The 26,716-nt window shown below is 31.8% G+C and overlaps 2 protein-coding genes across 3 annotated transcripts; one reads left to right on the top strand and one right to left on the bottom strand.

The window, feature by feature from the left end:
- The first annotated feature begins 4,104 nt into the window (after window positions 1-4,104).
- LOC107910497 (MLO-like protein 1) lies at window positions 4,105-7,225 on the top strand. Of its 2 annotated transcripts, none has more exons than XM_016838350.2 (14): window positions 4,105-4,407; window positions 4,499-4,556; window positions 4,684-4,871; window positions 4,963-5,079; window positions 5,162-5,222; window positions 5,328-5,422; window positions 5,504-5,578; window positions 5,661-5,749; window positions 5,945-5,994; window positions 6,083-6,123; window positions 6,210-6,419; window positions 6,511-6,578; window positions 6,669-6,729; window positions 6,840-7,225. In XM_016838350.2, exons 1-14 carry the CDS (start codon window positions 4,291-4,293, stop codon window positions 7,047-7,049), a joined length of 1,440 nt encoding a protein of 479 aa, XP_016693839.2. In that variant the 5' UTR covers window positions 4,105-4,290; the 3' UTR covers window positions 7,050-7,225. The 2 variants fall into 2 exon arrangements, with proteins under 2 accessions (XP_016693839.2, XP_016693838.2); XM_016838349.2 differs by having other exon boundaries at window positions 4,108-4,407; window positions 4,645-4,871.
- Window positions 7,226-11,637: 4,412 nt separating this feature from the next.
- Window positions 11,638-18,398, bottom strand: LOC107910498 (uncharacterized). The gene is made up of 7 exons (XM_016838351.2): window positions 17,772-18,398; window positions 16,430-17,221; window positions 14,148-14,497; window positions 12,965-13,173; window positions 12,520-12,776; window positions 12,219-12,397; window positions 11,638-12,122 (listed from the first exon to the last, which is right to left on the bottom strand). Exons 1-7 carry the CDS (start codon window positions 18,004-18,006, stop codon window positions 12,039-12,041), a joined length of 2,106 nt encoding a protein of 701 aa, XP_016693840.2. The 5' UTR covers window positions 18,007-18,398; the 3' UTR covers window positions 11,638-12,038.
- Between the last annotated feature and the right edge of the window lie 8,318 nt (window positions 18,399-26,716).

Here is a 26,716-nt window from a genome sequence, read left to right as displayed (position 1 = left end):
AATTATCCGATTTCAAACCGAATTAATCAATAACCGAAATTTCAAAAATCATTAACTGACCTCCGACTGAACTAAATTTAGGCACTGGTCGATTAACTAAATTAGATCGGTTCGATCAATTAATTCAATTTTAACCGAACTATGGACACCCCTATTAAAAATTGCAATTTAAGAAATAATCTAATGTGTTATAGATCATAAATTGCCATTTGGCACTAATAAGTTAACATGTGTATATATTCCAATTCTAAAGTTACCTTTTATAAATTCAATTAAAAAATTTAAGGTCAACTATGTAATATGAAATTAATATTCTTATTAAACATGTTATTTATATTGTAAATTTTGTAATAAATATTTTAGGCATTACATGCTAATATTATTTACCATATTGAAAGCCTCAAATTTGCTTATACATAAGGAAGAAATTATGGTTATAAAAGAAAATATATAGTAATTATTTTGATGAATATTTTTTAAAACATAATTTAAATATCTTTGACTTCATATTATGAGTAAGAAAATAATAATAATATATGACATGTATTAAATATATTAAACCTTAGATTTTACTTTTAATCCCTATATAAATAACTAAAATTTATTTTTACATGTGCCCACAATTATTATAATATTTTTTTTTGTGAATTTGCATTCTTTGCTCATTGATCAACTTTCAAAATATATATATAGTAAATATTTAAACCAATAAAAATATTACTATATTAGATATTAAGTTGGAGATTTCATTTAGGGTATTAATATAAATATTTTAATCATATTAATATCAATATTAATATTTTTTATTTTTATTATATGATATATGATTTAATCTTTATGTATTTAATTTTAATGCAAAATCAAATTAAAAAAAAACTAAATATTGGATTTTTTTAATGACATAACATTTGCTTGAATTATTGATTATTTACACACTTTGATAGTTAAATTATTACATCTGAGAATTATATTTCTAAGAAATTAAATTGATATTAAAATTAATAAAAGTAATTAAAAACTAAAAACAATGTATGTATATATACATTGCATTTTAAAGCATCATGATCTTAGTTAATTGATTTGAATTATGCATAAATAAGTGAAGCAGTTATTGATTTGTTTGGATACCTAAAAATATAAGTATTCATTATACAAAAATCTGTTAATACAAATTTAATATTTTTATTAACAATAGAGTTGTTAAAATTATGGCCAAAAGTACAAATTTTCAAAATTTTCTAATATTTAAAACAAAACACTTATTTTCATAAATTAGTAAATCAGGGTTTTTTTTATCAATAATATATAGTTGTTTCCAAAATATAAAAATATATTTCATTTCCTAAAATTTAATCATTTCCATAATATATAAGATTGCCTAAAGATTTAATTATAACTTAGTTTTAAAACAATAATTCACACACACACGCACATATATATATATATATATATTTAACCATAAATTTCTTTATTCAAGTATATTGAAAACAATTAAAATTAAAATTAATTAAGCTTCAAATTAATAATTTAAAATTTTGTTAACATAATAAATATAAAGATTTTTTTAACATAAAAAATTATATTATTAATAAATGTTTTGTTTCTAAAATTTACTTTTTAAAAACTTTCTCTACTAGATTAATTTGAAAATATCTTTTGCTTAAGGGTGTAAAAAGCACTCAATTCTTTTCAAAAAAAAAGTAATTAAGCCCTTACTCTTTTTTTTATACTCAATTTGGTACTTAAACTTTCAAAATGCATCAAAAAGGTCCTCAAACTTTTTTAAAAAAGCAATTAAACCCCTGCCATTTTTTTTCACTCAATTAGGTGCTTGAATTGCCAAAATGCATCAAAAAGACCCTTTGACCATTAAAGTTAACCACCTCTAATTTTTTCAGTTAAGCCACCACATGTCATAACCATCGTGTGACATGTAGTAAAAAATGAAAAAAAATAAAAATCAATAAAAATTATAAAAATTATAAAAATTATTAAATTTTAATAAAAAATTTAAAATATTTAAAAATTATTAAAAATTATAAAATATATAGAAATATAGAAAAAATTATAAAATTTTATAAAGTCGTAAAAAATATAAAAAATGTAAAGAAATATAAAATTCATAAAAGAATTATAAAATTATCGTACCAAAAGAAGCATTTTGTAATTTCTATAACATTTATTGATTTTTATTTTTTATCATTTTTCGTCACATGTCATGCTGTGTTGTGACACATGATGGCTTTAACTGGAAAAAAATCGGGGATCATTAACTTTAACGACCAATGATTAAAGTTAATGGTTAAAGGGCATTTTTGATGCACTTTATGGTTTTTATAAAATTTTACAATTTTGATAAATTATTTTTTACAATTTTTTATCATTTTTATCATTTTTTCTAATTTTTAATAAAATTTTGATATTTTTAATTTTTTTATTAAAATTTAAATTTTTTTATAATTTTTATTTTTTATAATTTTTTTACCATGTGTCACACCGTGGTTTGTGAAATGGGGTGACTTTATTAGGGGTAACTAACTTTAACGGTCAAAGGGTCTTTTTGGTGTATTTTGACAATTCAAGTACCAAATTAGGTGCAAAAAAGTAGGGGATTAATTTTTTTTTTTTAAAGTTTGAGAGCCTTTTTGATGCATTTTGAAGTTCAAGTACCCAATTGAGTACAAAAGAAAAAAGTAGGGGCTTAAATGTTTAAGGGCCTTTTTTTATACATTTTAAAAGATTAAGTACCTAACTGAGTGAAAAAAAAAAGTAGGGGCTTAAGTTTTTTTTTTAAAAAAAGATTGAGAATTTTTTTGATGCATTTTGAAAATTCAACTATCCAATTGAGTGCAAAAAAAAAAAACTCGTCGTATATGGTGAATGACATCTTTTTTTTAAAAAGTAAATTCATTCATTCATTCAATGAATATGACCATATAATTCAGAGAAAAAAATAACAAACACTTGTCGTAGATGGTGAAGGACAGGTTCCATCAACACAACAAAGGCTTTAGCCTCAGTATTAATAGAACATCATAACACGTTGATAATTGACTTTGTCACAACTCAAGTACGACATATCTGGAGTGATTGTAAGCACTTAATACGGTAAGGAAATCAGCCCCGAATGGTCCAAACCGGCGAGCAAAAATCGACAAAAGTGTCAAACATTCACCAAACTAAAGAGGACAACAACAAAATCATCCCTAAAATCACTTGTAAAACTAAGGTTACATGCATAAGCAAGACTAAAAAACGTACTACAAGAGCAAATAAAAACTTCTAAAACTGAAAAACTTATTAAACAATGGAAAAACAAACAAAAAATCATATATGGATCCAAATCAACTCGCGAAATCATTTATTATTCTGAAATACTCCCACCCATTTTCGAGGAAAATTACTGGTGGCCAGTGGAGTTTTAGCGAACGACCGATGTTGTCATCTGTCCATCACAACTTGTGAAAATAACAAATATACCCACAAAATAAATCTGCAAATTGAAAAGAGAGAAAACAAGTGAAGTGAATAAAAAGAAGAAAGAAAGAAAGGTTTGGTATAGTCAACCTGGAGACTGACACCACCTTCGAACAAAACAAAAAATAAACAAACTATTTGGAGAAAAAAAACATTTTTAATCAAATATTTCTTAAAACTAAATTGTTAAGTGTAACTTTAAATTCAATCAACCCCATAATTTTGATGTTATAGATTTTAAGGAAAATTATATATTTTAGAAACCCTAAATCCTTTATTAATGGGTTTAAAAATTTGTGTTTAAATATAACATGAATTATTTCCATTTTAATTTATTTTAATTTAATCTTTCTTTTCTAGATTCTAATTTACTCAATTTAATTTTAAATGTAATTTTAAATTCAGTTTAGTCCACTCAAACCTACTTCTTTTGTATGGACAATAATATCGAATTTTTTTAAAATAATAAATTTGAATTAATATATAAAAGGGGTAAAAACAAACTAGTTTCCTCTAAATTCTTGGGGGTTAAGGCCGGCTCCTTGGTCACGGATACTTAATTTTATCGTCTTTGTAGAATATACGCGTAATACGCGTTTGAACGTGCATTGCACCAACTCCATTCAAAAGCTACTAAAGCTTTAATACAAATTTATGGCAATTTAACAACTCATCATAATCTCCATTCACTTGAATTTCAGCTCTAATCATTCTCTTTCCTTTTATTACTATTATTATTGTCTTCACGTTCCATTTACATACAAAAACAACACAGAAGGGAAGAAAAACAAAAACTGAGTGGTGGTGGGAAATATGTCTGAAGGAGGAACAACCATAGAATACACCCCGACATGGGTGGTGGCTGTTGTCTGCTCTGTCATTGTCTTCATTTCCCTTGTTGCTGAAAGAATCCTCCATTTCTTTGGCAAGGCATGTAACATGTTGGAAATGTGTTTATGCATTCTGTGTGTGTTTGTTGATGAAATGTCTGAATGAGCTTTTTTTTTTTTTGGTTTTTCAGTATTTGAAGAAAAAGAATCAGAAACCTCTCTTTGAGGCCTTGCAGAAGATCAAAGAAGGTATAATACATAGACTCTAAAATCATCATGTTGGATTATATGTTGTGTTGTGTGAATCTGTAAAAGTAAATTTGTGGTGTGGATGCAGAGTTGATGTTGCTGGGATTCATATCGTTGCTACTAACAGTGTTTCAGGACAGGATTGCCAAAATCTGTATATCAGAGGATTTGGCTCATCAATGGTTGCCTTGTAAGGAAAAGAAAGAAGTAACCATAGAACACTTTCAGACCCTTTTCTCCTCTTTTCTTCCCAATGGTAATGGCCGTCGTGTTCTCGCTGAGCCTGCCGATTCCACTGCCTACTGTACTACTAAGGTACCCCTATACTGCAACAGTTTTGGAACTCGAAACCATGTCTTATAAGAGTATATGACTCAACAGCAAATATGTTGAAATTTGAATCCAGGGGAAAGTTCCATTGTTATCCAATACGGCATTGCATCATCTACATATATTCATCTTCGTGCTAGCTGTTGTACATGTGACTTTCAGTGCTCTAACCATTGTTTTTGGGAGCACAAAGGTATGTTTCCTCCATTCTCTCAAATGCCATGTATAATGCTACTACTGCTTTCAATTGCCTTATGATATATATGATGATCTAGATCCATCAATGGAAAAATTGGGAAGATTATGCTAAGGATATGGAAGATGATCCTGAGGGAGGTAATGAATAACTGCTAACATCCTTTATCAACAATTCAGCATTGGGATTCTTCAAACTTTAGCTTTTATGGCTACTTAATTTATGATGCAAATGTGATTTTGCAGTTGTGAAAACAAAGATCACTCAGGTCCAAGAACATGATTTTATCAAGGGTCGGTTCTTGGGTATTGGAAAGAATTCTGAGATCCAGGGATGGGTGGTAAGTCAAGATCTTTTTTCTTTTCTATTTATATGTTGATAAGCCAGTAACATAGTTTTGATGGCTTTGTTTTGCTTTCAGTATTCTTTTTTCAAGCAATTTTATGGATCTGTGACCAAGTCAGATTATATCACATTAAGACTAGGCTTCATCATGGTAAGTTAAAATGAATTAATCTTACTTCATTCCACTTCTACTTCAACTCTCTTACATTAACTTCTGAAAATTTCTTATCTAGACTCATTGCAGGGGAAATCCAAAGTTTAACTTTCACAACTACATGATGCGTGCTCTCGAAGCCGATTTTAAGAAAGTTGTTGGGATAAGGTCAGTTTTCTTTTGAGTTTGAGAAAGGTGTTCTTCCATGAATGCATTATGCAGTTAAAGTTATGTACATGCTTAGCATCATAAGCATTTATGTCAGTGTATACCTTTGGTGAAAATGGTGTTTTGTCACGTTTCTATTCATCAACATTCATATCATTATATACTACCATACCGTTAACAGTTAGTTAATTGCAGTTGGTATCTTTGGGCATTTGTAGCGATTTTCCTCTTGCTGAATTTTGTTGGTAAGATGCTGAATTCGTTTGTATTTTTGCCACACGTCTTGAGTTCCGAATATTGACTTAAAAACGAACTTCGGTTCTGGTTTCGCAGGTTGGCACACGTATTTTTGGATAGCATTCATTCCCTTCATTGTAAGTTGAAGTACTTACGTGTTGAATAAGCTAGGCAGGCATGTTAGCATATATTTGACAATGGTTCCTTTTTTAACCTTTGGCAGCTTTTACTTGCTGTTGGCACCAAGTTGGAACATATAATCACACAATTAGCTCAAGAGGTAGCTGAGAGACACATGGTGGTGACAGGTGAATTGGTCGTTCAACCTTCAGATAACCATTTCTGGTTCAACAGGCCGCGCCTTGTCCTCCGCCTCATTCACATCATCCTCTTCCAAAATTCATTTGAAATGGCCTTCTTCGCCTGGATATGGGTAAAACACAATGTCCCTAACATCGTCACATGCCATTTTTTTCCATATAGTCAGTAAGGAAACAACCTTTCTTGTTCCATTTTTATAACAGGTGCAGTATGGTTTCAACTCATGCATGATGGGGCAAGTTCGTTTTATTATACCCAGACTAGTTATTGGGTATGAATATAACAAAGAAACTTGGTTTCTTATATGTGTTGCCAAATGATGTTTTCAAGTATTTATGTGATCTTATATGTTCATTGTCAGGGTTTTTGTTCAGTTCGTCTGCAGTTATAGTACCCTGCCACTATATGCATTTGTCACACAGGTAACACATTCATTATGAACTGTGAAATTATGGTTTTATTCCCCCTACTATGCTCAAATTTTTGATTTAGTCATTGTATTTTAATTTGACATACTTCGGTTAATATGCAGATGGGAAGTTCGTACAAGAAGGCGATATTCGAGGAACATATTCAGGAAGGGCTGGTTGGATGGGCTCGGAAGGCAAGAAAGAAGAATAAGGGCAGTGGTTTCAAAAGGCCGTCGAATGAAAGTAGCCAAGTTGGTCCAAAAGAGGAGTCACCATTGGTATTTGAGATGGATAAGGTTAATGGAAAGGAGTCTTCTTCATCTGCGGTATGAGTATATAACTACGGATATTTGAGTCTAAATAAATTTGTAGATTTGGTGTTGGGCAATACTAACGTTATTAGTCTCAAGCATTTAGATAGAGGGGTTTTTTTTTTGTTTCCATAATGGTACAAAGAATACATTAGCCAATACATTGAATTCAATCACTTATTCTTAGGCTCTGTTAACCATTGATATTGAAAAATGCTTCAAATTCAATTCCAACAACACTGCTCAAACCTTTGGCAAACTCTCTACAAATGCTTAAAAAAAAATCATAGTGACCTTAATTTCACAAGTAACACACTTTACAAAATCATATTCCACTGGTTGCTATAATGCTCACTTAACTCTTACAAAAGCTCCATCACGGCTAAGCATGGTACTATTATCACAAAAGCTATTAAAGGGTAAAAGTACAACCCTTTACTAGGAGCCAAATTGCATTTGCCCATTCTATTTAGAAAATTGGTAAATTAGTCCTTGTATGTTAGATCAAAAAGCAAGTTGATCATTTTTTTTAAAAAATTTCATTCCTTTGTACTATTAAAAACTAGTGTATCTAACACAATGACCGAACAGTGACATATGACATGCCACTTGTACCTTATGTTGAAGTACAGAGACTAGTTTTTAACCGTAAAAATGAAAGAAATTTTTAATAAGATGACCAATTTGCTCTTTGATCTAACATACATAGACTAATTTACCTATTATACAAGCCAAAATGCAATCTAACTTCCAATACAGGATCCTCCATAATACTTTTAGTGCTATTGAAGTACTTGTGCCTAATTTTGTATACCTCTTCACCAATTTAATTATAAGTGGAAGAATTAAGACTAAAAGAATAAGCATGAAGCCCAAGAAAATCACTTGGTTCAAGGGAAGAGAGTTTGATAATAGTTAGTTGCTACACAATGGGTAGCTAAGCCAACAACTTTCTAATGACATGTAGCATGGTTTATTTGCAATTGTTGACAGTCTAAGAAAGGGATGTAATATGGCCATTTTCGCTAGGGCGAATATGGTCTTTTTACCCTCGACCGTCTGTCACCCAGTCTCTCTCTCAGTCATTACGTGATCAGTGACATTATAATTATCAATTCTTCAAAATTATTTTTTTAATAAATAAAAAGAAACTTTAATGTGGCCCTTTTTGCTAAGGCGATTATGATCTTTTTACTCTCAACTCTCTGTCGCCCAGTCTCTCTCTCAGTCGTTAAGTGATCAGTAACACTATAACGGTCAATTCTCCAAAATTAATTTTTTAATAAATAAAAAGAAACTCTAATGTGGCCTTTTTTGCTAGGGTGATTATGGTCTTTCTACTCCCGACTCCCTATCGCCAAGTCTCTCTCTTTCTCAGTCGTTACGTGATCAGTGACACTATAATTGTCGATTCTCTAATTTTTTTTAATAAATAAAAAGAAATTTTAATGTGGCCCTTTTTGCTAAGGCGATTATGATCTTTTTACTCTCGACTCTCTGTCGTCTAGTCTCTCTCTCAGTCGTTACATGATCAGTGACACTATAACCGTCAGTTCTCCAAAATTAATTTTTTACCAAATAAAAAGAAACTCTAATGTGGCCCTTTTTGCTAGGACGATTATGGTCTTTACTCTCGACTGTCCGCCGCCCAGTCTCTCTCTCAATCGTTGCGTGATAAGTGACATTATAATTGTCAATTCTCCATAATTAATATTTTAAAAAATAAAAAGTAACTCTAATGTGGCCCTTTTTGATAGGGCGATTATGATATTTTTACTCTCGACTATCTGCGGTCTAGTGTCTCTCTCAATCATTATGTGATCAATGACACTATAACTGTCAATTCTCCAAAATTAATTTTTTAATAAAGAAAAAGAAAATCTAATGTGGCCCTTTTTGCTAGGGCGATTATGATCTTTTTACTCTAGGCTATCTGTCGCCTAGTCTCTCTCTCAATCGTTACGTGATCAGTGACACTATATCTGTCAATTCTCCAAAATTAATTTTTTAATAAATAAAAAGAAACACTAATTTGGTCCTTTTTATTAGGGTGATTATGGTATTTTTACTCTCAACTATCTATGGTCCAGTCTCTCTCTCAGTTGTTACGTGATCAGTGACATTATAACCGTCAGTTCTCCAAAATTAATTTTTTACCAAATAAAAGGAAACTTTACTTAAAAAGGATTTACGAAATATAAAACATATAAATGTTTAAGGAAATATTAGGCAACATATTTAATTAGGGGTGAGCATTCGATCGAACCGAATCGAATCGAATCGAAAATTTTCGAGTTAATCAAGTTTTCGAATCTCATTTTATCATCCTAACTTTATTTGAAGTTTTCTCGAATCAAGTCAAGTGAGATGGAATTCGAATCGAATCGAATCGAATATATTTGTTCGAGTTAAATTTAAAAAAATGATTTTGGGTCCTTGTAACCATTATCACCATCGTAATAAAATTTGTCCACATTAATCAAATTTTTTATTAACTTTCATCACTTCATAATTTATTTATTAATTTTTTATATATTGGTTAGCTTCTTTGCTTGCTTAGTTATTTCAATTATCTTCAGATTCTTGTCACTATGTATTTTAGAATTAAAAAATATATTAAATGTAAAAATATGATTTTTTAATAAAAGTTATTTCAAAAATAAAATGTGAAATTAATACTAGTATAAAATTTTAACACGAATATTTTATGGAATAATTAATAATTCAATTTTAATATAAATATTCAATATGACTAAACAATTCAATAATATAAATAATATAAAATGTGAAATTTAATTTAATAATATAAATAGTAGATATAAATAAAATTATTACTATTTATGTTTAGTTGTTTTTTTTGGATAATTTTGATTTTTTATTTGAGAGTAAAGGGTGAGAAGTAAAAGTTTAGGGGAAAAATAAAAAGTTTTGGGGAATAAAAGTTTGAGGGAAAGTAAATAGGGGGAGTAAAATTTTGGAGGGAAAATATTAAAAAAAAATTGGAGGGGGGAGGGTTTGGGATAAATGGGAGGTGGGATGGGAAGGGAATAAAAGTTTTAGGGGAAAAGTGGGAGGGAATAAAAATTTTTGGGGGAAAATAAAATGTTTTGAGAGTTTTTGGGAGTAAAATTTTGAGAAAAAATAAATGGGAGAGTAAAATTTTGGTGGGAAATGGATTTTGGGTAGATTGGGGGGTTGGGAGGGGAGGGGAGTAAAAGTTTTGGGGGGAAAGTGGGAAGGAGTAAAAGTTTTGAGGGAAAAGTAAAAAGGTTTGGGAGTTTGGGGTAAAAATGTAAACTATTATAGTTTGATTCGAAAACTCAACTCGATTCGAACTCGAAATTCGAAAAAAAAATTCGAGTTGATTCGAATAACTCGATTAACTCGAATAACTCGATTCGTTTAATTCGAAATTCCAATTTTTTTTCAATTTTTTCGAGTCGAATCGAGTTTTGCTCACCCCTATATTTAATCTTACATCTTGTGGTGATTGTAATAAACATGAAGCCCAAGAAAATCACTTGGTCCAAGAGAAGAGAGGTTGATGATAGTTAATTGCTACACAATGGGTAGCTAAGCAAACAACTTTCTAAAGACATGTAGTATCGCTTATTTATAATTGTTGATAGCCTAAGAAATGGATGTAACGTGGCTCTTTTCGTTAAGGGGATTGTGATTTTTTTACTCTCGACTGTGTGACTCAGTCTCTCTCTTAATCGTTATATGATCAGTGATACTGTAACTATAAAAAGAAAATTTACTTGAAATTGAATTTACCAAATGTCGCAACATATTTAATTGTACATCTTGTACGAATTGTAGTAAACTATGGTAACTACTAAGGATTGGGGGCAAGCGTAACAAATCACATACAAAAGCAGCCTAGATAAAAAGGACACCAATCCAATTGGGTGAATAAAGTTGGTATCTGCTCTAATATCATTTAAACGAGGCATAATAAGAACAAGGCTTTTGCATTTATTTATTCATAGCATTAGCTGCTTTGCATAATGTAATTCGTTATGCAGGTAACAAAATGATGAGCTGCTTTGTTCATCATCTAATTTATTTATTCACAGCTGCATAAGTATAACAACATTTTTGCATTAATTGTTGGTGAATGTAATAGCAGATCATCGTATCACCAATGGTGTTCATACATCGGCTTCTCTAGGATTTCATAATTGTAATTAAACTCAAATTTTTATTTTTCTTATTTATTTAGATCATTTGTAAAGGTTTAGTGGAGGATTTATCAACATCTACTAAATATAATATAAAAAATATGGATAAACTACATTACTAATCACCCAATTATTAGTATTTTTTTTAGTCATTCAACTATAAAAAAAATTTACAAAATATCACTCATTCAACTATTCAATTTTATCTTTTTTTGTCACCCGACTATCTTGAATTTTTGAATGCTTTCATTTTTAAGTTAATCAACTGGTAAGTAAAAAAGACAATTGAATAGTTTAATGTTCATTTTGTAATTCCTTATAGTTGAATAATTAAAATTTACCCAAAAAATAATTATATTATTTGGAATGGTAGCAATGGTTCTATTTGTAACCAACTAGGAAAATCATTTATATTTGTGGATGAATTGAGCAGTCAAATAAAACTTCAATAACCAATTGAAAGGTTCAAAAAATGATGATAATAGTAATAGCAATAATACAACAAATTTTAGGTGTAAGAAGTACATTAGTATTGGTCCTCCGTTTTTACCTATGGACGAAGCAATCAATGTGAACAAAAGAACAAATAACAATTATGCAAAACAGAATTTTTCTAGCAATTTAAAGCTAATGGACTTTCCCCCCCAACCAAGATACCTCCACCATGCTCGACAAACGTTGTTCCCTCGACGTCCATCATTCTATGTCAACAACCATCACCACCGATGCAACTCCTTTCTTTATGAACCAGCATGGCCAAGGAAAGTGTGCAAAAAATAATTCTTTTTATATTCAACAGCAAAGGTTTGATAATACAACATACATTTTACAATGTTGCCCGTTGCTGAACATTTCGCTTCTCATCCGATCTATGTCGAAACAACTTAGCTACGGCTCTCCTCTCACAATCCTGCAATCAAAGAAACCAGAGAGGCAACATGAGGACCTAAATGAATTGTAGTCTAATTTTAAAAGCTACAGCCACTTTTTGTCAGAGTTTCTTTACCTTGAACATGTTCAGATAAAAGGGTTTGTCAGGATTTGTTCTTCGCAATTTCTGGTATGTATATGCGAAACTTAGCTGATCACGGGGAGTAAACCGCTCAACCTCATTGAACCAAAGACATGAGAACAAATTTGACATCGGGGTGTGTGCTCTAACAATAAATGAACCTTCAGGCACATCTGCATTTCAAACAACAAAGTAGAAGCATTAACTGTCATAAATAAAAACCCTCGGGTGTATATTTGTGTATATGCATGCAACTCCAAACTTCTAAGGGTGCTTGAGTGTGAAATTTTCTTACTGCTAGGAAGAAGCTTGTTAGGATCTGAAGCGTCGAATCTTTTCAGTCCATCAGCCTGATAGAAATCAAATTGCTCATCAATGACTGTATGATTATACTTGTTCAGCTTCTTATTTTGCGCAACCTCTTCCCAGACGCAATGACGATCATAGTGATTAGAAATGGCATACTCATGACCTTTTCGCCACAAGAAGTAATCCAGGAGTTGTAAGGGGTCACGCTGTAGACGTAGTTTGCTATCTAACCAGATCGAGTACCTGAGATCAGAAGAGTTAAGAAACAAATGTCAAGCCTGTCTAAGTAATATCATCCAGAAAAAGGATAATCATAATAAACAACTTGCTGCTAAGAAAACTTCATTCATGAAAATGGTCATAAAATGTGAAACATATAAAAACTAGTGGATGCATTATGAAACAAAAATTTCCAAGTATCCAGTTCAAACCTTGCAAAAGGAAATAGTCGATGCGGTAACAGTTTTGGTATTTTTCCCACCCTACGCATATCAGTGTAAGGAAGATTCTTTACAACCACTATCTTCCATAAACCAATAAAACCACCATCAGGTGTTTGACCTTCTGAATAAACTGTTTGCATCGTAGCTTCATCCACAAACATAACAAAGCAGACATTTTTCCTTGACGAACGAGTAACCTAAAATCAGGAGAAATAATGATTCAACCATTGTTATAATCCAAGTCACATTTTACTCCAGCAATTCAATGATAAACAAAATGGTAGTGCATGATAAACCCTTAAAGAATGAAGAGTGTAATAATATTATGTATGAAGCACACTATGCAAAGTAGTCTAACAAATTCAAATGATGACCAATAGAAGTGGCAGTTCCTTCCTCCAGTTAGATTTCGTGCCATTCAACCCAACAGGGACAAGCTTTTTGTTTGTCATACTATGCCATTGTTCTCTCTTTTTTCTCTAATTTCTTAGCTCTAGAACATATTCATGTCACCTCAAACATCACATTCAAGGCTTGGGCTGAGGATAGGGATTTGAAAGGCTGGTGTGCATAGAACACAATCTTGCCTTCACCCCTTCACCCACCATACAAAGCAAACAATGTTTTTGGGGTATCTTTGCCAAACTCAGAAAATTTTGGACGAAGTGATCAATCTGTGGAATGCATATAGAATTTATTTCATTTTCTTTTGGCTTTTGAAATTGTCTTTTTTCCCTTTCCCATCAAAAAGTTTGTGAATTGATTCAGCCTCCAGCATTCATGAAACCTGGAAAGTGCCATGCAAAAAGGAAAAAAGAAAACTGCTAATTCTACAATAAAATCACAAATTTAATACATAATAATCAGTGACAACCAAAAGAAGAGGATATCAAAGAGTTAAGACGGTCTAAAGAAGAGATACCAGGACAGGAGGTATATGGTTAGATACACATGCATGTGCATGGTGAGGTAGTCAACAGGTAACACGAAGGCTCTTATTAATTAACGTTCGAACCTAAAACTTATCAGGTTATCAAACAGCAGAAGAAGAAAAAGAAGAAAACAAAAGAACAGCTACTTCTAAAAACAGAAGTGCATATCTTTTAAAATTCAAAAACAATCACAAAGGACACTAAGACCATGTACTGCCAGAAAAAGATTATCCTCATACCATTTTGCCAGCAGGTGTCCTCAAGCGATCAGAATTTCCGAAAATGCAAGATATGACAGCAATATGGCACCTGCTGATATAATTCACATCATCTTCTGCCAGATCAAAGCCAGTGCTTGGATATCCTTGTGGACCTTTAACAAACCCACAATTTATCTTTTGGTCACGTGCCAAAAAAGATTCCCCACGTTCTTGTAAACTCTGATGCCCGGCAAATCTAGGTACCCACTGATCTTCTCCTTCAGGCTTCTCTTCCATTTGTTTATACTGTAAGGAAAATCGAGCAAACTTCCGACTTTCTACGGGCTCCACAAGGTGTGTTGAATTCATTAATTTCATCTCACAAGAACCTAAGAATTAAAAGAAAACTGTTATTCAAGAAGAACCATTCATCCTTGACTCAATTTATCTCCTTTAGGATAACCTGGGAAAGTGAAATTACTTTGAAAGAGTTTTTACCTAGAAGGAACTAATAGTACTAGTTTTGCATAGCGTACTAATCAACAAGAAAAGAGACTTGATATGGAAGCAATATTCCCCAAATGAGAGCATTCCAACAAGATGAACATTGGTAAAAGTTAAAGAGAATCAAATTAAGCTAAATTAATTTGAATGAAGCTCTAATGGGCATTTTAATGTTCTAGTTCACGATTGTTAAGTACCCAACCTAAAACCATGACAACTTAAATAAGACCATGGGAAACCCTAGACTTAACAGATGTGGGATAACACCACTTAACACTCCCTCTCACTTGTAGCTCAATAAGGTCCTACATGTGGAATACCTCCCAAGGGATCAACCTCAGATAGGATAGGAGGAAAAACCAAACACCACTTGGGTTCTAAATACCATGTTACATCCAACTTAAAACCAATTGGCAATAGGTTTAGTGGCCAACTTGAACATAAGACTTCATGAAACCCAAGAATTATTAGATGTGGGATAACAACACTTAACAATGATATTAGATCCATTGTCAGAAAGGAGGTTTAGAAAATGGGCACAATGTTATTTATGAAAACAGAGGTGCTGAAAGGCATTATACTCCTTAATTAAACCAGTAGGAGGGGAGTACAATGCAACCTCTATTAGGTGTTTTCCAAAAGTGCAAACCTCAAATAGTAAGCAAAGAACAATTGGGGCCCATTACAGGCATGCCAATGAAATCCTTGAATAAAGCCTTAAAACAGCTTTCATTATGGTACATCAGAATATAAGGAAATATTAAAAGAAATGCAGTGAAAAAAGAAGTTTATCACAGTAGGTAAAACTTCTAAGTATGCTCTTAAATGTTTTTCTTTACTTCCAAAGTTTTACCGTCAAATATACTGTCTATGGTACTTAACCAGTGAAAATTAGATTAGATACTTGGATAGCCTTTTGAAGAATGATCTTTTTGTTTCTGATTGGTGCTTTCTGAGGTAAAGAGATGATATTTCTACACTATTGGGAATTAAATTACAAAAATTTTACCTTGATGCAAAATTTTCCAAGATTTCCTCTTCTTCAAATAGGTGAAATGTTACTAAGAATTTAAAGCTCCAGAGAGATCTTTTGGCATAACACAGCAGAGAGTTACATTTTTAATTTCCCATCCCTCCCTTCCGCACCCCGCACCCCTTCTTAGCTCTCAATAATATTCATGCATTCCATGCAATTATAGGTAAGCTTCAAAGTGCTTTGGTATCAAAATGCATAATATACATGTTAGCAGAAAACTGGGGTTTTAGTCTTTCCTAGAATGCTTTGAGAATAAGTTTTACAATCTCCTTTCATAATTTGATTAGGGTGCTTAATAGGGAAAAGATTTTATCATACTATTAAGAATTAACACCAAAATCTAACAAAGTTTGCTGTTGTTTAGATGGGTGACACATTATCAAGAATTTAAAGCTATGAAATTTTTTTTCAGATAAAGCCATCAAGAATTTCAGTTCTTGATCTCCCATCTCTAATGTTTTAAAGCTCTTCATATTAAATTCACATTCTTTCCTTCTAATTCCTTTTAAGCAAACAGGGTTTGCATACAAGCCCACCAAATGAATCCTAATCCTCAAGGTTCTCCCAACACTAATCTTCCCTAGTTCTTTTGTTATCAAACCATAAATTTACTTCTAACCCATAAGGGAAGAAAAAACACTGTAAATTTAAGACCGAAGATCTAAGCAATATTTGTTATCTTCAAATCATGCTGAATTTAATCTGCACAGCCATACAAGTCTATGTACATCCACATTGTGTAAGAACATCTGACATGAACTTAAAGAAATTTTAGTATTACCTGAAAATTTTCGGCGCCTTGGCTTTTTCTTTGAACTTGACCGTAAGTTTTTTCCAGATTTATGACCAAGAGAACCAGCATGATGAGAATCAGCATCTACATCATCAAAATCTTGAGAGGCCTCCCTAGATAAAGAGGATTCTTCCTTTACCTCTTTGACAACATGTTCATTGTTAGTTTTAGCATTAAAGGAAGTAGTGGACTCATTAACATTTTCATCATGAGATTTTGCTTCATCTAAAATATAGTCCTTGTCATGTCCAAAATCATCATAATCTTCCTTGCGACTATCATTAGAATCAATGCTATCATTATAATGGTCATCATCATCATCAATCTCATTATGAATTCCAAAATCCTTACTGTCAGAGAGCTGATGGCTATTTCCAAGTTCTTTTTTTGATTTGTCCCCATTCTTCAGAGATGCCTCGTATTCAGCTTCATACATCTTTAATTCATTGCGCCCAGCTTCATTGTACAACCCAACAACTCTACGGTCCAGCCCCCTATCAGAATCAAGGGAAGCCCCCTTCTTATTCTTCACTTTCATGGGAACATGGCCACCATCAAGAGGCTTATCTCTAGAATCCATGATATTGTGTTCTACCGCATCCTCATTGTAGTCATCATCCCTTCTCCTATCATCCCTATCCCAATATCGTGAATCGCGGCCATGTGCTACAGAACCATTGCCAAAGTTAAGTATTTTAAAATTTTCCATTCGTGTGACATTTGTGAGGAAATCAGAATCAGCCTTCAAATCATCATCCTCAGGTTGATAACGAATTAACTCTGCAGCAACATACATCTAGTTAATAATTTCTCCCAGCAATAGATCATATCGATCATTCATGCTTGGAATATTGTAATTACTCAAAAACATTCATTCTATCACAATTAACTCAAAAAGAAAGAAAGAAAAAGTCAAACTTAATCCCTAAAAGGAAAGTTATTCCACTCATTTAACCGAAACAAATCAAATTTACATTCATCAAATGGCATGAAAAAGTTGTGTGATAAAATCTCATTTTTTTAAACAATGCAAGTTTCATAATACCCAAACATCTAATTTGTTTTCGCCATAAATAATCTTTACGTCTGGGACCTAAACTCATTCAAACTCCTCTCTTTTCTCTCCATTTTTCTGAATCCAAACAAATCCTAAAAACAATTGGCAATGATCTATAAATGAGGAACTATCTATAAAAACGTGCTGATAGACAGTAGCAACCGAAATCTGAAATTCACTTGCACGCCATTTTCCAAAGTAAATAAACAAGAAATTACAAAAAAAAAAGAAAGATCGAAAATCTAAAATTCGCATTAAAAATTTAAAACTGACCTCTACGATTCTCATTATTATCAGCAGAGATGTAATAGTACACGAGAACAGTAACAAGAAACACGAGAGGTAAAACAAAGATGAGAGAGCCGATGGAGATTCGGCGGCTCCTGTCGGCGCGTCCGGATCGGCGCCATCGAGCGGCCTTGTTGCCGGCACCGCCTCGAACCCCAATGGCGACATGATCTGACGTCGTTCCATTACTGTATTGATGCTGTTGCCTGTACTGAGCCATTCTAGCATTGTAATCTTCTCCTCTCTGTCTCTCCCTCTCTACTTAGCTCAAAGCCTTCCAGAGAGAGAAAATCCTTAGAAATAAAAAATAATAAAAAATAATTTGTGTGTATTAAGTGAAAAAAGAAAGAAAGATTTGAAGTGTGTAGTAAGAAATGTATATATTTTTCCAAAGTTTTATTTTCTAAAAAAGGAAATAATTGTTTAGAGAGACGGGGAAGGAAGGATCGGAGATGGGAGCGGCCGGAGATCGAGATCAGGCTTTAGCCTTTTGATTTATATTTTATATTTATTATAATAAATGAAAATTACTGAATTGTCATTGGATTTATTTCTGACCATGTGTGTTTTAGGATCTTATTGATAAAGATCGGATTATTTGGTCGGATCCATGCAATTCAACAGGTTCGGTCGCACCTTTTAGATTTTCCTCTTTTTTTTTTTTACAATATTTAGTAATATTTTAAAATATTTTTATAAACATTTTTCAAATAAACCATAATTCTTAGTATTTTTAAAAATAATTTTTATATAATATTTTAACTTTAAATATAATATATTTATTTTGATGCTATTTTAATTAAATAAAAATAGAATTAATTTCTATTTGGGTGATTAACCAAAAAATCATTTTTAATTTCTCAGCCGTACCATTAAGAGTCGAAAATCCTTTTTATTCAACTTTATGAATTTCATTCTTGAGAAATTAGTCCCTTTACTTTAATTTATTAAAATTTATTAAAAGTTAATCCAATTCATAAACTTTAATTGCTGAATTTTACTAATTTATTACATATAAATTCATGAACAATTGGTTTTTGTTAATTTCGTGTATATAAATTTCTAAGTTAATAATGTTTAATAATATTACCCAATTCTACTAATTCCTTAATTTTAATAAAGTAGGAGAGGAACTAAATTTTCAATATTTGTAAAGTAAAACCTTTTTTATATTATCATTTAATGAAATAATACTTTTATTATTTATTTATTACACCTAAATATTTGTTAATGTTAAATTAAAACATAAATATCACTTTCTAGAAATTAAACTTTGACTTTCTATTTTAGATATCAATTGAATGTTTAAATCTTAAAACATGGATTTCTATTAAATAAATAATATATAAATGTAATAGTGACTTTATTAAAAATGTATTATTTTTAAATTATCATTTAGGGTTGAAGTTCCACAAAATCTCCTCTACGGATTGTATTTTAGTTTTTCATTACAAATTCATAAATTAGTCTATATATGTTAGATGAGTGACGAAAATAGCACCTCTATTAAATTTCACCATTAAATGCTTGTTTTAGTGTTTATTTATAAGGTATAATAACAAATTTAGCCCTCAATCTTTATACATTTATCCAATTTCACCCCTACTGTTTCAATGGAAATAAATTATAAAATTTTGAAACTAATAAGGCTAAAGGGTCAAAAAGACCTCAGTAACAAAATAAAAAAAATCAATCAAACCCTTTTAAAATTAAAAATTACTAAAAAAATCATAAATATTATAAAAAAATTATAAAATTATAAGATTTTTATGAAAAAATAACAATAACAACCCATTAAAAGAGTAGAGATCAATTTTTTTTTAATCTTATAAGCATTAGATTTTCTTGGGTTGGTATTTTTATTTTTTAATAAAAAAATTATAATTTAAAATTTTTTATAAATTTTCTTTATAATTTTTAGGATTTTTCAATAATTTTAAAATTTAGAAGGATTTAATTATTTTTTTAAAAATTTGTTACTAAGGTCTTTTTGACCATTTAGCCTTATTAGTTTCAAAATTTTCTAATTTACTTCCAGTAAAAGAGTAGGGGTCAAATTAAATAAAGTGCAACGTTGAGGGCTAAATTTGATTTGTTATTATATTTTATATATAAACATCAAATTTTGACGAGAAACTGTTTTACTCACTCATTTGATGTATAAGGATTAATTTACTTATTTTTTAATAAAATAATTAAAATGCGATTCAATATATAATATGTAAGGGTTTTGTGGTACTTTTATAGCAATTAAACTTTGGACTTTCTATTTAGGTATCAATTGAATTTTTGAATCATAAAATATGGATTTCTATTTCGAAAACAATGTAAGTGACGCAATAAAGAATATACAAATGTAATAGTGATTTTATAAAAGAAAGGGTAAATTGCATTATTAATCACTAAATTATGGGTAAGTTTTCATTTTAGTTATTTAACTAAAAAAAGTTACAATTTGGTCACTATACTATTCAAAAGTTTTCATTTAAGCCATTGGGGGTGTTTACAAATTTATAGATGTGAAATGCATTTGTTTTAAAAGCTAAAAGTTTTGGTTAGGAAGTTTGAGGATCAAATTGATAGAATTTGTAAATGAGAAAGGTTAAATTTATTTAATTATATAGATTTAGGATCATATTAATAGAATATGTAAGTATTGAGGACTAAATATGTTATTATACTAGTTAGAAAAAGGCCTTTTGTTATCAATTTAACGATAGGTGATAAAAATAGGAACAAATTCAAACATTAGTGTCTAAATTGAAAATTTTTAAAGTTGAGTGACCAAAATAAAAATACAAACATAATTAGGTGGCCATTTGTAAAGTTTACCCTTAAAATAATGTAAAAATATGTTTCACATATTAATGTGATAAATCTACCTTATCAAATTTATTAAATATAGTATTTAATAAAATTCGGTAAATAAGGATATTAAGTTTGCAAAAATCTTTACTTTCCTCTTTATAATTAACTACCACTTAAAAGAGTTATGAATAAATAGAAGGTTAAATCCCAATTTTCAAGTTACTCGAAATATCACTTTGACTGACAGCAAAGTTTTATTTTTCTCTAAAAAGTTTGGAGGTTTTTTGGTCATTCTTTTTCGAGTGGATCAAATAGAGCCTCAGACTTTTTCATTGTGATTGAGGTCATTGTGATTGAGGTTTGTGACATCACAAAGGCTTCAATACCATACCAATGCTATTTTTCCAAATTGTTTAAGGTATATTTTCAACCTTTCTCAACCAGGATTTGTTTCTCATGCACAAATTTATGGGTTGAAATCGTCAAAATTATTTTTTTTCGTTGTGCCACGAGGCGTACTAGCATTCCAACATATTGACCTTGTGTATATCATTTGTTGCATGGGTTTTTTCAAAATGCCAAAAGGGGAGATTGTTAGAACCTTTAACTACTTCTCTTGCTCTACTTTATGTTCAAACAATAATTAGAATAACAATCGTGGTGTTGTCAAAGTTTTTTTTGTGTCGGCATGCTTGACTTTTAATTACATGGTGTTAGAATTAAGTGACCCAAATCCTTATTTAAATTAAATACTGTGGTAAAATAAAATAAAAGTAAAATCCCTATAGAATTATGCTTCTTTTATTTTATTTTAGAATAAGGTTTTTAAATCTTATTAAACTCCATCTATTTGATATTATTAGAATAAGGAGTTTCACTCTTATTAGAATAAGGTTTACAAGCCTATAAATAGTCATAGTCTACTCCTCTTGTAATTAATTCGAATTCGACATAGTGAATTTTCTTCTCCTCTGCCCGTGGTATTTTTTCGAAAGGGTTTCCACGTAAAATCTGTGTGTTCTTTATTTTTCTATTTCTTTTTCTTTGCGATATATTGTCATTACCGACATTATGTTTTTCTCAAATTGGTATCCGAGCTTCCGGGTTGTTCATCTCAAATCACGGTAATGACATCTTTGAAGTACGAAATTTTGCTGTTGGATCGCAACACCAGATTTACATTGTGGCAGATAAAGATGCAGACAGTTCTTGCATAGATGGACTTAGAGGAAGCCCTGCTAGAGATAGATAAGATGCCTTCAACATTGACGGAGGAAGAGAAGAAGCGTAAGGATCGAAAGGCGTTAACACAGTTACATTTGCATTTGTCTAACGAAATTTTGCAGGATGTGATGAAGGAGAAGACCACCGCTGGATTATGGAAGAGGTTGAAACAAATATGTATGTCGAAAATTCTAACTAGCAAGCTGCATATGAAGCAACGTCTTTATGCTCATCGTTTGGAGGAAGGTGCATCTGTGCACAAACACTTAACAGTGTTTAAAGAAATTCTCTCAAACTTGGAGGCCATGGAGGTTCAGTATGATAAGGAAGATCTAGGGTTGATTCTACTTTGTTCATTTCCCCCGTCTTATTCAACCTTTAGAGATACGATTTTATATAACTGCGAGTCTCTCACAGTTGATGAGGTTTATGATTCTTTAACCTCGTATGATAAGATGAAGCATCTTGTGGTTAAAATCGACTCTCAGGGAGAGGGTCTTATTGTTCGTGGGAGACAAGATTGGAATGTTGATGATGATTGTGGAAGGACACATAAACGGAATCCTCGCAGTAAATCTAAGGGTAGATCGAAATCTTTAAACAGAGGTAAAACTTGTAACTTCTGTAAGAAGAAAGGGCACATTAAATCTGAGTGCTATAAGCTACAGAATAAAATCAAAAGGGAGGCTGCGAATCAAAATGAAAAACAACTAAAAAATTCTAGTAAAGTTGATGTTGTAGAAGACTACAACGATGGTGAACTTCTAGTCGCTTCTGTCAATAATTCTAAAGCGAACGAGGAGTTGATCCTTGATTCAGGTTGCACCTTCTACATGAGTCCCAATCAGGATTGGTTTACAACTTACGAAACATTGTCTGAAGGTATTGTTTTGATGGGAAATAATGCTTCATGTAGAATTGAAGGTGTTAGAACAATTAGAGTTAAGATGTTTGATGGAGTCGTTAGAACACTTAGTGACGTACTACATGTTCTAGAATTAAAGAGAAATTTAATTTCATGGAGTACTCTTGATTCAAAAGGGTATAAATACACAGCTGAAAGTGGGGTTTTGAAGATTTCCAAAGGTTCCCTCATTGTGATGAAAGGGTAGAGAAAGACTGCCAAGTTATATGTTTTGTAGGGTTCTACTGTTACTGGTGATGCAGCTGTCTCATCCTCTTCCTTTTTAGATGATGATATTACTAAACTTTGGCATATGTGCCTAGGGCATATGAGTGAGAATGGTATGGCAGAATTGAGCAAAAGAGGACTTCTTGATGGGCAAGGAATTTGCAAACTGAAGTTCTGTGAGCACTGCATTTTTGGGAAGCAAAAGAGAATTCGATTCACTAGAGGAATCCATAACAATAAGGGAACATTGGAGTATATTCATTCTAATCTCCGGGGGCCATCCAGAGTGCCTTCGAGAGGTGCAGCTAATTATATGCTAACTTTTATTGATGATTTTTCCAGAAAAGTATGGGCGTTCTTCCTGAAGCAGAAAAGTGATGTGTTTTCTGCATTTAAGTCTTGAAAAACCATGATTGAAAAACAGACGGGAAAGCAAATAAAATATCTCTGCACAGACAATGGCTTAGAGTTCTGTTCTGATGAGTTTAATAAATTGTGAAAGTCAGATGGGATCGTGAGACACTTGACAATTCGTCATACTCCACAGCAAAACGGTGCTGCAGAACGAATGAAAAGAACAATCATGGAGAAGGTTCGATGTATGTTGTCAAATGCCAACTTACCAAGTCATTTTGGGCCGAAGCAGCCTCTACTACATTTTTTTGATCAACCGATCTCTATCCGTTGCCATTGAGAAAAAGACTCCACAAGAGGTATGGTCTGGTAATCCTGCTAACTATTTTGATTTAAAGATTTTTGGTTGTCCTGTGTATGCTCATGTTAATAATGGAAAATTGGAACCAAGATCTATTAAATGTGTTTTTCTTGGTTATAAAGCTGGTGTAAAAGGGTATAAGTTATGGTGTCCTGAAAATAGAAAAGTTGTGATTAGCAGAGATGTTGTTTTTGATGAAACAACTATGCTACCTAACTTATCTCTTAAAGACTCTTCTAATAAAGAAAATCAAAAGTAGGTGGAGCATCACATTAATCTAGAATCTACAACAGAGTCGACTACTAAAGCCAGTACAAAAATTTAAAATAGAGTTGCTTCTTCACCACAATACTCTATTGCCAAAAATAGAACTAGAAGAGAAATTAAACCTCCAAAGAAGTATGCCGAGGCTGATCTAGTTACTTATGCTTTAAATGTGGCTAAAGATATAGATACAAACCAAGAGCCATCTAATTATTCTGAGTCGGTTAGTTGTGAAGACTCAGAAAAGTGGATGTTTGCTATGCAAGAGGAGATGGAATCACTACACAAAAATAAAACATGGGATCTTGTGAAACTTCCTAAAGATAAAAAGGTTGTTCGTTGTAAATGGGTGTTTAAGAAGAAAGAAGGGACTCCAAGAGTTGAAGAACCCAGATATAAAGCAAGGCTTGTTGCAAAGGGTTACAGTTAAATTCCAGGAGTGGACTTCACAGATGTGTTCTCTCCAGTTGTGAAGCATAGTTCAATTCGAGCTTTGCTTGGTATTGTGGCCATGCATGATTTGGAGCTTGAGCAGTTAGATGTAAAAACTGCATTTTTCCGTGGAGAACTTAAGGAGGATATTTACATGCAACAACCAGAGAGTTTTACAGTCTCAGATAAAGAGGACTATGTTTGCTTGCTGAAAAAGTCCCTTTTACGGTTTGAAACAATCACCAAGACAGTGGTATAAGAGGTTTGATTCCTTTATGACTTCTCATGATTTTAAAAGAAGTAGCTTTGACAGTTGTGTTTAGTTTAAGAAAAATAGTGATGGTTCTTTTGTGTATCTACTCCTTTATGTTGATGACATGTTGATAGCAGCGAAAGATAAACGAGAGATAAGAAAGGTCAAAGCCTAACTAAATGAAGAATTTGAGATGAAAGACTTGGGACCAGCAAAGAAGATGCTTGGTATGGAGATTCTTAGAGATAGAAAAGAAAGTAAGTTGTACCTAAGTCAAAAGGGGTACATTGAGAAAGTTCTTTGCTGATTCAATATGCAGAATGCTAAGCCTGTTAGTACTCCTTTAGCAACCCATTTCAGACTTTCATCGGCTTTGTCTCCACAATCAGATGAAGAGATTAAGTACATGTCACATGTTCCATACTCTAGTGCAGTAGGATCTCTCATGTATGCCATGGTTTGTTCACGTCCAGATTTATCATATGCAGTTAGTGCAGTTAGTAGATACATGGCGAATCCCGGTAAAGAACATTGGAAAACAGTTCAGTGGGTTTTAAGATACTTGCGAGGTACTATCGATGTTTGCTTACAGTTTGGAAGAACTAGAGATGGAGTCATTGGGTATGTTGATGCTGATTTTGCTGGAAACCTCGATAGAAGAAGATCTCTCATAGGTTATGTCTTTACAATCGGAGGTTGTGCAATCAGTTGGAAAGCCACTTTGCAAACTATAGTCACTTTGTCTACCACTAAAGTTGAGTACATGGCGATTACTGAGGCTTGTAAAGAAGCTATTTGGTTGAAAGGACTCTTTAGTGAACTCAATGAAGACCTTCAAATCAATACAGTATTTTGTGACAGTCAGAGTGCCATTTTCCTTACAAAAGATTAAATGTTTCATGAGAGAACAAAACACATTGATGTTTGGTATCATTTTGTTCGTGATATTATTACTCGTGGTGATATTGTTGTGAGCAAAATTAGTACTCATGAAAATCCTGCAGATATGATGACTAAGTCACTTCCTATAACCAAGTTTGAGCACTGCTTAGACTTGGTTGGTGTTTATTGTTGAAAATAAACCCTTAAGGGGTTTTATGGAAGAGGTGGAGAAACTTGTTCGTTGAGAGTTCGCGATGAAGAACTTGTTCATTAAGAGTTCGTTTCAAGGTGGAGATTGTTAGAATTAAGTGACCCAAATCCTTATTTAAATTAAATACTGTGGTAAAATAAAATAAAAGTAAAATCCCTATAGAATTATGCTTCTTTTATTTTATTTTAGAATAAGGTTTTTTAAACCTTATTAAACTCCATCTATTTGATATTATTAGAATAAGAAGTTTCACTCCTATTAGAATAAGGTTTACAAGCCTATAAATAGGCATAGTCTACTCCTCTTGTAATTAATTCGAATTCGACATAGTGAATTTTCTTCTCCTCTACCCGTGGTTTTTTCCTGAAAAAGTTTCCACGTAAAATCTGTGTGCTCTTTATTTTTCTATTTCTTTTTCTTTGCGATATATTGTCATTACCGACATTATATTTTTCTCACATGGCTTTTGATTTAATATTTTTAAGCAACAAATGAGTAGCCAGGGACGTTTGAAATGAAATTAATTATATTATGAAGTTTGATATGATTGAGTATTTTATCATTATTCTTTAAAATCTTTGACATAGTCTTACTTAGAGTCAAAGTTGATTTGACTTTGGTTGGAGTTGAAGGCTTTGGTTTTTGACTCAGCCTTAGTTAAAGCCAAACTTGATTTTAATTTGCTTAGAGCTAAAGGCTTTGTTTCGAAAGTCTAAAAGGAAGATTTTATGCTAATTTATTTCTTTAAGATTGTTTGGAGAAGTTGTCGACTTGGCCTATAAATAGCCTAATGAGTTTCTCTTGGAGAGGTGCCTATTAAGTGCTTTTGTGGGCATTTTTTCTTAATAATTTGAAAGATGATTCTTGTACATTCAAACACCTTTTACTCAATCATTTATTGAAAAGTTATTTTTGATTGTATTGTGAAGTTTTGGGAAGAGTGCTTGTGATAATTTGGGTTTCACTTTAAGGCTGCAATTATCTATTATAAGGAGATAAATTAGGGTTA

Source organism: Gossypium hirsutum, chromosome D02 (assembly GCF_007990345.1).
Source record: "Gossypium hirsutum isolate 1008001.06 chromosome D02, Gossypium_hirsutum_v2.1, whole genome shotgun sequence".
In the NCBI taxonomy this organism is placed as follows: domain Eukaryota; kingdom Viridiplantae; phylum Streptophyta; class Magnoliopsida; order Malvales; family Malvaceae; genus Gossypium; species Gossypium hirsutum.
This window is presented reverse-complemented; position numbering and strand designations above follow the sequence as displayed.